The sequence below is a fragment of the Chrysochloris asiatica genome, unplaced genomic scaffold, assembly GCF_000296735.1.
Source record: "Chrysochloris asiatica unplaced genomic scaffold, ChrAsi1.0 scaffold00101, whole genome shotgun sequence".
Lineage (NCBI taxonomy): Eukaryota > Metazoa > Chordata > Mammalia > Afrosoricida > Chrysochloridae > Chrysochloris > Chrysochloris asiatica.
This window is the reverse complement of record NW_006408619.1, coordinates 9,819,304-9,831,575: the sequence shown is the minus strand read 5'-3', so window position 1 is coordinate 9,831,575 and position 12,272 is coordinate 9,819,304. Positions and strand designations below refer to the sequence as shown.

The 12,272-nt window shown below is 48.5% G+C and overlaps 1 protein-coding gene across 1 annotated transcript in view; it reads right to left on the bottom strand.

Moving 5' to 3' along the window:
• Positions 1-4,525: 4,525 nt before the first annotated feature.
• WDR93 (WD repeat domain 93) overlaps positions 4,526-12,272 on the bottom strand; it is a 56,761-nt gene continuing 49,014 nt past the window's right edge. Inside the window, exons 13-16 of the mRNA XM_006867175.1 lie at positions 9,821-9,884; positions 7,752-7,908; positions 7,217-7,406; positions 4,526-4,625 (exon numbers count right to left, since the gene is read on the bottom strand). Of these exons, the coding sequence (XP_006867237.1) occupies positions 4,526-4,625; positions 7,217-7,406; positions 7,752-7,908; positions 9,821-9,884 (511 nt within the window). The remainder of the gene's footprint in view (positions 4,626-7,216; positions 7,407-7,751; positions 7,909-9,820; positions 9,885-12,272) is intronic.

Below are 12,272 nucleotides of genomic sequence, written 5' to 3'. Positions count from 1 at the left end.
TGTCTGAGTTCAGCGTTGCTGCCACTTGGCCAATCCATCTCATTGAGGGCTTCCTCTTTTCCTCCGACCCTCCATCTTACCAAACTTGATATCTTTCTCCAGTGACTGGTTCCTCCTTACAGTATGTCCGAAGTAAGAGAAGTCTGGCCATCCTGGCTTCCAAGGAACACTCTGGTTGTACTTCTTCCAACATAGATGTGTTTGTTCTTTTGACAATCCATGGTACTTTGAATATTCTCCTCCAACACCATAGCTCAAATGCATCCATTCTTCTCTGGTCTTCCTTATTCACTGTCCAATTTACACAAGCATATGAGGCAACTAAAAACACCATGGCTTGGGTTAGGCTCACTTTAGTCTTTAAGCTGACGTCTTTGCTCTTCAACACTTTAAAGAAGTCTTGTGCAGAAGATTTGCCTAATGCAATACGTTGTTTTATTTCTTGACTGCTGCTTCCATGAGTGTTGATAGTGGATCCAAGAAGAATGAAGTCTTTGGCAACTTCAGTCTTTTCTCCATGTAGCTTGATGTTATTGGTTCAGTGGTAAGGATTTTTGTTTTCTTTACATTGAGGTGCAATCTGTACTGAAAGCTGAGGGCTTTGATCTTCATCAGTAACTATTTTAAGACCTCTTCACTTCCAGCAAGCCAGGTTGCATCATCTGCATATTGCAGGGTGGTTAATAAATCTGGTCTTTGGAATGGACCTAGCAGGCAGGTGTGTGTATGTGTATGTTAAATCAAGTCCCTAATGCATCTGTCTGCCATCACCTGTCTGTCAACCTGAGGTGACCGCTGTTACTGTGATGTTGGAAGATATACCACCGATATTTCAAATATCAGCAGGATCACCCATGAAGCGCAGGTTTCAGTGGTACTTCCGGACTAAGACAAACTAGAAAGAAGGAATTGGTAATCAATCTCCAAAATGAGCCAATGAAACCGGAGGGATCACAACAGAATACTGTTCAATTTCAAAGCTGGGAAATAGCCTGCTAGGTTGGTAGCATTCAAAATGCACATGACTCTAACAATGGACTCAAACATACGGAGGATCATGAAGCTGAGACTGGGCCAGGCAACGTAAGGGCTGCATGCATCTGGAGGTAACTAACAATGTTCACCTCCCAAATAGGGAACCTGCTTCGACTTGCTGGCCCCACATGTTGCTCTCCTCACTGATGAGGACGCTGGACTGGGTAATGCTAACTGGGGGCTGGGCCATAAATTTACGGAGAGGCTGCTAACCCAACTGCTAGATATTCCATGAATTGATTCAAGGATATGCATAGGTCACAATGAGAGCCCAGGGACCAACTAAGAGGAGTGCTGGACACAGGAGTTTGGCTGACAGTTGACTATCCTCATAGAGGCTGGAGAGCCTGGCCAGGCTTGGGGTGGGTGGGTGGTGTACCTGGAGGAGAGGTTAGCTGTAGCTGTCCTTGGAGCATGTCCCTCTGGCCATGCACTGCTGCTTAACAGGCCCATGTGAGAAACGTCCGGTACAGCCAGGATTTTGAAACCTGTAGAACCAGGGTCCAGGCTAGTGCAGGAAAGGAGAGGGAAGCGAGCCCTGTCTAATCACAAAGTTCTCACGGTCCCAGAGAGAACCAGAGACCACTCCGTGCCCCCCTGGCCCCACCTCAGGTGCTGCACAAGCCTAAGAAGGATGCTTCCTTCAGCTTTACATCCTGGGTGCCTCACCTGCCTCCTCCCAGTCGTGGATCTGTCTGTGCTCCCCTGAGAAGATGCAGGCTTCCACATGTGGGGCCCCTGGCCAGCCCCCTGGCAGCGTGCAGGCCCTGAGAGTGGCTAAAGCCCAGCAGCCCAGCTGGGGGTCCCCAGCCTGTTCCTGTCCATACCTCTTCTGAATGTCTTCCGGCATTCTGTCCCTCTCGTGGGACTCAGCATATAAGACTCCTTATGAATGAGCCAATTCCCCTCGTCCTCACTTTGCTCCCCCCACTCGCTAGCAAATGAGGAGTCAGTTTCCTGTTGGCACACGTGACTTTGGAAGGCAGAGCTGTCTCCCCTTGGACAGGACACCTCCATTGTTTTGCCAGTCCAGCATCCCTTCTGCCTTGTCCCCTTACAGCACAGAGAGTTCCTTTCTTCAGGCAGCTCTCCCCAACTTTCAGCCCTTCATTTGGGTGGACATGGCCTTTGTCACGCTGCAGACCTGGACCAGCATGGCATGAGTCTTTCAGGCCCATGACCATGTTCACGCCTGTGAGGCGCAGGCTCAGAATGTTGGCTAGAACCATTGAAAAAGGGAAGCGCACTCTGGTTGCTGCTGAGGACCACCTGAAAGGGACTCAGAGCTGAGAGATGGAGGGGAAATCCTGATGCTATTTCAACACCTGCATCCAAACTATACCGTGACTCTGGGGTTCTCAGTTCTATGAGCCAACAAATTCTACTTTTGCTAAAGCCAGAGTTGGTTTCCTGACACCTGCTGTTGAAAAAGTCCATGTGGACTTAATACAGGCCATTCTAAATTGTCTAACTCCCTATCAATAGAATGAGAATAAGGATAATCCCCACATTTCACTAGGTTTGTTGTTGTTGTTGTGTGCTGTGGAGTCGGTTCCAACTCATAGCGACCCTGTACAGTTTCCGACGCTGTAAATCTTTACGGGAGCAGAAAGCCTCATCTTTCTCCCACGGAACAGCGGATAGTTTGAACTGCTGACCTTGCAGCTCGCAGCCCGATTCATAACCACTATACTACTAGAGCTTCTTTACAAGGTTACTTAGGCTTAAATGTATAGCAAACCTCCCATGTTGTTGTGAAGTGCCATCTAGTCGATTCCGGCCCCCAGTGACCCTGTAGGGTTTCCGAGGAGCATCTGGTGAGCTTGAACTCCGACCTTGCAGTTCAAACGGCTTTGCAGTCTGGCGCACTAACCCACAGCGCCACACCAGGACTCCCAAACCTCCCATAGATATTCCATAAACGTTAGTTCTCCATCACTTTCAAACAGAGCTGCCACAGTGCCTGCTGTGTAGAGTCTGGTGTGGCCCAAGGGGAAAGGAATTCTTATAAAGTTGCTGTTGTTGTTTTTGTTATTGTTGCTCTGTTATCATTCCAGGGTTGGGAGGAGAAAAGACAAAATGTCTGGGGCGGGGGAGGGAGGCATGACTCCTTCCCTTAGGGGACAGGCAGTCCCAAGGCCATTTGGTAGATGACATGCTAAGAAGAGCATGGTGTATGGCCCAGGGGCAGAGATGAGGAGGGCACACAAAAAACAGAGCTCTGGTAGGTAGTGAACCTTAAGGCCAGCAGTTTGAAATTACCAGCCACTTCCCGGGAGAAAGATGAGGCGTTCTGCTCCCGAGGCATTTACAGCCTTGGAAACCCTGTACAGGGTCGCTATGGGTCAGAACCAACTCGAAGGCACTTAATAACAAATAGCTCTGGTAGCTAGTAGTTAACGAGGTGGGTAGCTAGTAGTTAACGAGGTGGGCTGCTAATCACAGGGTCAGCAGTTTGAAACTACCAGCTGTTCTGTGGGAGAAACATGAGGCTTTCTGCTCCCGTGAAGATTTACAGCCTCAGAAAACAGGGTCACTATGAGTCAGAACCGACTCCATGGTACACAACCACCACTATCACCATCAGATACCTACAGTGGGTCCCCTTAGGGGTTGGGACATGGCTAGCCATCTGCAGTTCTCAAAGGGACCACATGGTGTCCTCAGAGAGGCAAATCTAGCCCTCAAATGGCTAGCCACCTCTCCATCCAGTCTCTTAGTTTGTAGAGAAATTCAACCCCAACCTCCTCTAAGGTTCTTGGGCCAGCAGAGTACTACAGTTCCTGACTTGCCGCTTGGCCCTTGCCCTGACTATGCCTGTCACACCTGTGTGGCCTCGGGCAACCAGTCACTAAACCCCACAGAGCTTCAAACTCTTCAAAAATAATTCTGCCAAGGTTATGAAGCAGTTAAGTGCCGTCGAGTCAGTTCCTATTCATTCCAAACCTGTGTAGGGTTTCTGAGGCATAGGTGGTGGGTTTGAAGTGCCGACCTTGTGGTCCGCAGCCCAGTGCAGATCCAACAGCACCACACACCGCATCATAGGGCAGGGAATACAGTGGGTGGAGAAACAAGAAGGCCACATTGAAGCCAGGGCATGTGGGGCATCTTGCTCATTTAAGAAAGTGGCTGTCTTGGCCTATGAGGTGAGTGACCCTCAGAAGGCCTGGGACTCTGGTTGGAGTCATTAGCTGGGTCCTGCTGATGAACAATAACTTACAAAACCACAGAAACTTTGGTTTCTGAAACACAATACAACTGTTTATTTGGTTAACAAGTCCTGCCCGCCTCAGGGGTCTGACAAGATGACTAGTGCTTGAAGACCCCCAAAATAGCACCTTTGCACCTGCTGGCTTTGCAATGGCCACAGACTGCACTCTTGGGCCTGGGGAGCTTGGCTCTATGTCATTGTACTTTGTCATCAGCTGCCTTCGACTCAGGTGTCCGGGGGGCAGGTGCCTTCCTAGAGGACCCCAGGGTGGTGGTCGAGTCACTTGGTAAAGCTGTCTTTCTGCAGTACCAACAAGTACCTCCGAAGCCGGGTCCAGTGCTCCTGTTCTTTCGTCCTGTCTTTCTCCAGCTTCTGGAACCTGGGGGGTCATACAACGGAAGATCAGAGGAACCCACTTCGTGCTGTAGCCACAAGCCCAGGTCCCCAGGGAAGAGCCTGACCACGCTTGTACTAACTCAGGAAACTCGAGGCCAACACAGGCTTCATCTCTCCCGGCACACTTCTGGAGGAGAGACAGGGATCATGGTTGGGGGTTTGTTTTGAGCTCTGTGCTCAGGAGTGAAATACCTCTGTGTCTAGTGCTCAGTGCAGTAAGACATGTGTAACTTAAAAGAACCATCTGGATTTTGCAAATAGCACACCCATGAAAATAACACACACACATATGTAATACACAGAAATGATGAAAATTTGTACAAAAGTCAGGCATAGCGCACCCAGGCATATACCACGCATGTCTTGTGACTTTTCCAGGAGTTAATGTTGGCCTCGTTCACCCTCCTTAAAAAAATCTGAAAATGTTTCTTTGGGTCCTATTTGTGTAATGACAGTCTATGCCATGGTGAAGAAGGCATGGAGTACGTTTGGTGGCACCCCTGTAGATGAAAAATAAACCATTGAAAGTGTGTGGCTGCTTGCTCCAGGGCCTCAGAGCAGTGGTGTTCTTTGTAGTTGATCTGGGCCCAGGTACTTTGCACTGGAGCCCTGTAGAGAGTCAGATGGAGGGCTGCCCCAGCCCCAGCAAGGGACTGGTCTTGTGGTGGTGGGGTGGGGGGTGGAGGAGTGCTACACGCACACACCCCAGTCCCTGGTGCAGGCCCATGTGAAACCAAATGGCAGGATGGTATGGGTGTGGGCACACATGGCCCAGGCTCCAGGATGCCCTGATGGCCAGTGGGACCCAGGGTCTCATTTGCTTCATGTGCCTGCAGCTCTCAAACCTGCCCCATGACACCTACATGGATGGGAGATTTCAAGAGTCCAAGCGTGGCAGTCAGCCAGCCAGAAAGTGGGTCTCTGAAGAGTTCTGCCCTCTTTGATTTATACATCAAAATGGCAGTTTGACATCGCATCCTTGAAGGACACAAATTGTGTTCCTTTTAACGTCTTTTAGAGTTTGGGGAACAAAACGAAGTCTGTAGGGGCAAAATCAGGGCTGAAAGCTACCCAAGCAAACCCTAATATGAGTACAGGCAAGCCACAACTACAGTGCCATGAGTAAATGCAGTCAGGAGAGGGAAAGCGAGGATGTGATCTAGGGCCACCTGGTGGTGAAGTCTAGAATTTCCCCAGGAATAAATTTGATTCACAGGGAGGCAAGTCATCATCTCTAGCATGTTGTTAGCTGCTGCAGTCAGCCCTCCAAATCTCCATGCACAACAGAATGAAATGCCCAGTCCTGAATGATCCTCATCATCGGGTGTGGGTAAGACTGTTGTGATCCATAGAATTTTCATTTGCTTAGTTTCAGAAGTAGATAGCCAAGCCTTTCTTCCTAGTCTTAGTCTGAAAGCTCTGTTGAAATCTGTTTCATATGATGGTGGTGGTTGGTGGTTGGGTGCTGTTGAGTTGGTTCCAACTCATAGTGACTCTGTAGAGGGTTTCTGAGGCTGTTCATCTTTGTGAGAGTAGAAAGCCTCATATTTCTCCTGCGGCACAGCTGGTGGATTCACGCTGATGACCTTTTGATTAGCAGCCCAAAGCACAATCCACCAGAACTCCTTGTTCATCATCGTAGCACACACAAACCACCAATAACACATGGGTGGGCTGTGGCTGCACATGAGGTCCATTGGCCAGAAATTAAACTTGGGTTCCTCACATGGAAGGCGAGAATTCCACCACTGACCCACCAATGGCCCCATCATTGTCATACAAAACAAACCAGCTGCTGTAGAGTTAACTCTGACCCATGTCAACCCCATGGGTATCAGATAACAGCTCTGTGCTCTAGATGATAGTTAAGGGAAAGTGACCTTAGATCAGGGGTTGGCAAATACTTTCTATGAAGGTCAGATAGTAAATATTTTAGACTTTAAGGGTCATATGATCTCTGTTCCAATTATTGAAGTCTGCAGCTGTAGCTCATAGTACGCCTATATAATATGTAAGTAAATGAGTATGGCTGTGTTTCAATAAAACTTTATTTACAACAGACAGTGGGCCGGATTTGACCCACAGACTATATAGTTTTCCAGCATCTGTCTTAAATGATTGTACCTCGCGGTAGCTCTGTTCAATAAGCACTGGACTGTGAACCACAAGGTCTATGGTTTGAGTCCACCAGTTACTCCGTGTGTGAAAGCTGAAGCTATCTGCTCCCGTGAAGATTCAAGAGTTCTGGAAACACTGACCAGCATCACTGTGAGTCGGAACTAACTCAACAGCACATAACAACAATAGTCCAAACATGTTTGTTTACTTAAATGCAGAATTGAGAAAGTGAAAAGACAAGATGGTCTTGACAGAAAGAATGCACAACATGGAACTTTTCTACCAAGTTGAACTTGAGTTGGAGTGTGGCTTATGTGTTACAATATGGTGGAATCATAACAGCCTAGGGGAGAATTTAAAAGCTGAAAGGATCCCACCATCAAGCAAACCCCACTTTCCCTTAATCCAGATATAACCCCAGACGCCAGAATTGGATATAGGCACAGAATTCTTTACCTCTCCTGGAGGAAGAGCTGGCATCTCCTCTCCAAAGGCAGCGCCTTGTTACTAGTCACATCACTCTGAGAAATGGTGCCTGTCCCTGAGATCTTTTCCAGGAGTGGGTAGGCCTCCAAGTTGAAATAGAAAACAACATTTCTGATCTCGTTGGCATTACTGGTACATTCAATTTCATCTGGATGGTCTCCTGAAAAGAGACCAGAGTCCAGGTTCTTCCTGATGACAGCTTTCTCAATGGTCTGTGTGGTGGTAGGCAGTGTGGGGAGGACAAGAGGCCCTAAGCCCAGGTGGGCACATGTGCCGTTCTCTGTCTCTAAGGCTGCGTGTCTGGGTTGGGCTATGGAGGGGGCTCACTTGTTCAAAGAAGGAGACCAGAAAAAAAGATTTGCCAGGCACTCCGACAATGTCCTCTGGGCCTGGGGTGAAGAGAGTGCAGAATTGGGAAGGGGTTGCATGCAGCCTCCTATTGCTAGGTAAGGGCACTGAGAAATCAGACAAATGAGCAGGTCAGGGCATGTTCCACCTTCCATACCTCGAAGCAGGAAACACGGATGGTGTAAAGACACGACAAATACTGGCTTCCAGGGGACCGCTAAGTGGTAGGATCTGGGTGGAGCAAAGGCACAGAGGATTTCAGGCTTGGCCACATCCATGAGGCGCACAGAGCCGTCCCAGGAAAAGATCAGCACCTGGGAAGCAGAGACAGAGAGTGGGAACTCCTGCTGGACTCTTGTCAGCCACGGGAAGGTAGTCTAGAGGTGGCCCCAGTGTGGAATGGGAGAAGCAGATGGACACGAAAATCAGACGCAGAGAGAGAGTTTATCAACTCTTGCGCACTGGGTCTCTGGGTCCAGCCAGCCTGACCCAGGGAATGGCAGAAAACACCTGTGTCCTCTGCGCTTTCCCCACTGTGCTGCCATCAATGTTAACAAATGAGAAGGGTTGGGAAACAAGGAGGACAGGAAACAGGAAACCCAGGGAGGAAGTGGGTGGTGAAGTCACAAGGAGGCGACTGTGATTGCTGAGATGACATGAAGTGTCTGATTTGTTGGATGTAAAACTCAGAATCTGCTCTGTAAATCTTTACTCAATTCACAGTGAAGAGTTCAAACAAAAGAACCCAGGCCCACATCCAGAGCTAAGCTTGATCCAGTGCTGGTACCCTGGCTCCCGAGCATCTCCACGTACTCATGACTGAGTTTTACACCTGTCCCCGGTGGCCTTCCTTGCCCTCTTCCGACACCCTCTCTCCAGCCTGGGCCCTTTCCTCAGTAGATGACCCTTCTGAACTGCCTCCAATCCTTAGGATGCCCTTTCCTGAGTCTCTAGCCTCTTCCAACCACTTTTTGCCCCTTCACACCCAAACGTCTTAGGAGAACCGCTCCACTCAGCACCTTCACTCCTGTGCCTACACTCATGGACCACCAGCCCTGCCCTGCCTGGGCTGCTGTTCTGTATGAGGTGCAGTAACACCTGCAAAACACGGAACCTGCATAAGACAGAAACCTGTCAGAGAAGGAAGACTCACTTTTTTTGTTTTTTTTTTTTAAACTAAAACAAGTGATAAGTAAGATTGCACCTTGTCACAGGTGGGAAACGTGCAAGTCCAGGATGAACAAGGCAGTCCCATTGAGCTGGGGCTCTGACAGGTTTCACTGTGTTCGGTGTCTCTGACCCTTAGCTTTGGGGACCTACTCTCCTGGTTTTCCATGGGTATCCCTCTCAGTCTGTGCTGTGAGCTCATCTTCCTCTGCTTGTTCTGCAAGTGACAGGAGCCCCCCCCCCCCCCTTCTTCCTTCCCCCCCAGAACCTCTTTCCTATCCACCTCCTCTCTCTGATTGGGGGGCCTGCAGAGCTCATGAAGCCAACAACCACGCTTCTGTACCTACATTTGTAGCCTGGACTTTCTTGGAAGCTCCTCAGGCGATTCAACAGGCCTCTGACATCTAGCAGGCCCGCACTGGGAACCACAGACTTTCTTCCAGGCCTGGGCTTCAGCAGACCCCATACAGGTTACATCAGCTTTGCAAAGACCCCAAGCCAGGACCAGCTGTGATACCAACTTCTTCTGTGACCCACTGTGATACCTCCCTCATCTTCGGTTAGCTCAGAACTGTGGGATCTGTCTCCTCAAGGACACCCCTCCATGTTCATCTTCTCTGATATGCCGCACGCCAGTTTTAACCCCTTGCTTGGTCAACCCACATCCCAGTCAAGTCCATCCCTGAAGTCTGGTGTCCTGGCCCTTCGGCCCCACCCCACATATACCTGACCTGCAGCTGCTCTGAGCTTACTGCAAAACCTAGACACACAGTGAGCTCCGCCTACTCAGCTCCCCTGGCTCAGTGAGGCCAGCCTAGCTGTCACCTCCTCCAGAGAGCTGACTGCCATGCGTTCAGGTAGGGGCCCTGCTCTCTGTCCCATGGCATCCACTGATAATCACATCCCTGCCCTTCTAGCTTGCCTGCTTGGTGACTTGCCTGCCTTTCCAAGTGAACTGTGAGCTCTTTCATATTTATATATCCAAAGCTAGTAAAAAATTTCTGAGGGGAAAAAAGGCTCAAATTCACTGAAGAAGAATGAGAGACACTTGAAACTTACCATGCCGGGTAAGGCCGGGACCGGGGCCACTGCGCAGATGGTTTTATTCAGGTGCTTTGTGGGTCTACAGGAAACAAGAGACACACAGACAGTGTGCTAATGGAAGAGCCTGTGAGGTTCGCTCTTCTCTCCTGGAGAGGCTCTTGTACATCAGCACCAGGAGCTACGGAGAAGACTGTTCATAGTCACAAAAATCGGGAGCAAGCCAAACATCCATTGGTAGGCGAGGTACTTGTGGGGGATTTATACAATGGGGTGACATGTGAGGGTTAAGTCAAATAAATAGTGCTATTGAAACAAACAAACAAACAAATTGAAATGTGAAGCTGTTATTTCTCAGCATCTCTCCTCCTAGGTCTATCCACTTCAGAAGGCAGTGTTCATAGCTTTCTAACCCTTCCCTGGAAAATCTGTGCTCTTTGATTTATACCACACTAAAATGGTAGCTTTAGCATCCTCAAGGGACTCAAATTGTGTTCCTTTTAAATATTGAGTTTGGGGAACGAAAAGAAGTCTGCTGAGGCAAGACCAGGGCTGTAGGGTAGGTGGGATGAGGCTTCTAGATAAGATGCTTGTCGGACCACCCTTGCTACCCTAGAAGAATATAGGTTGGTCCATAGTGATAAACAAATTCCTTGGGGCAACTTTCCTGACCTTTTTCGCACCAACGGAGTTTTGAATTTTCTTAAAACTTCTTCCTAAGTGAGGGAAAAACAGCAATGAAGCAGCAAGCTAAGCCCTACCACGTTCAATAGACTCCTGTAAACCCTGGTGGAGACCTGGTTGGCCAGCAGTGTGGCAAGACCTGGGAACTCATGGGCCCAGAGTCAGTGAGACAGCCACAAGAGAACTAGAGTGGACAGTGAAACGTCCAGCTGATAAGAAGAGAGGGCATATGCATAAGAACACCCACACTTGCAGATAATACCCACTTGACCTGGCTTCAATGGCTAGAGGATCAGAACTCAACTAGAAGAAGAAATAAGAGGAAAAAAGTAATCTGATACAATTTGATGAACTTGACCTACACCTATGGATGCAGTAGCTCAAAAGGGGGAACAAATCTTTACAGTGATGATCATTCCCACCCCCTCCATACACAGAGTAGACAGGGATGGGCAACTTGAACATTGGCTACCCCAAATGGGGGGGGCGGGGCTACAAAGGCAAGAAGTGACTGGCTTACAAGCTTTCAAGCAGGAACCTAGATCCAGAGGCCACAGAGGAAGGTAGAATCTCCAGTGAGTAGTATCCAATCTGTATGGGCAGGGCTGATAAAAGGAGATGGGGATAGGTCTCTTGTGGTACAACAGTGAATAATTACTATCAGGACTGATTGTGAGGGTTGGAAATGCAGAGGTAGATGTTTTGTACCAAAAGGAGGGGAGTGGTTGACTTTGCAGTCCAGGAGCAGAGGTCCCTGGGACCATCAAGGGAGAAAAGCAGAGTGTGGGACCCTACCCAGAGAAGCAGTGATACCAGAGATGGAGGCACAGAGATGATGACGTGAAGAAAGGGAGCAGCTGGGGATTGTAGACCCAGAGAGGGAGAGGGGCTGTGTGCTGATGACAAGGGGGTAGGCTTGGGGGGTATACCCTTTGGTTGATTGATGATGCATGGAGGGGATTGTAGCCATGGCAAGGAAACAATATATGATAGGATGAAGGTAAAGCTAATGTTCTCCCATGTAAACTATCACATAATTCACAATAAAACATTTAAAAAAATTTTTTTTTCCTAATAAGACTCCGTGTTCGTCCTGTGTCCTTTTAGAAAACTTGTCAAGATTGTTGTTGTTAGGTGCCACCGAGTCGGTACCGACCCATAACGACTTTGTACACAGAGAACGAAACATAGCCCAATCCTGGGCCAATCTCACTACTGTTGCCACGCTAGAGCCCATCGATGTTGCCAGTCCATCTCATTGGGGGATCTTCCTCTCTTTCTCTGACATTCCACCTTACCAAACATGATATCCTTCTCCAGTGACTCCTGAAAATGTCTGAAGTATATGAGAAACGAAATTTGGCCATCTTGGCCTCCAAGGAGCACTCTGGCTGCACTTCTTCCAAAATGAATCTATTGGTTCTTTTGGCAGCCCATGGCACTTTCAATATTCTCCAACACCACAACTCAAACACATCAATTCTTCTACGGTCTTCCTTATTCAGTGTCCAGCTTTCAAATGCACATGAGGTTATTGGAAACACCATGGCTTGGGTAAGGTGCACCTTATCCTCAAGCTGACATCTTTGCTCTTCAACACTTTAAAAAGGTCTTGTGCAGAAGATTTGCCTAATGCAATACGTCATTTAAACTCCTGACTGCTGCTTCCGTGAGTGTTGATAGTTGATCCAAGAAGAATGAAGTCCTTGACAACTTCAATCTTTTCTCCGTTGATAAGAATGTTGTTTATTGGTCCAGTGGTGAGGATTTTTGTTTTCTTTACATT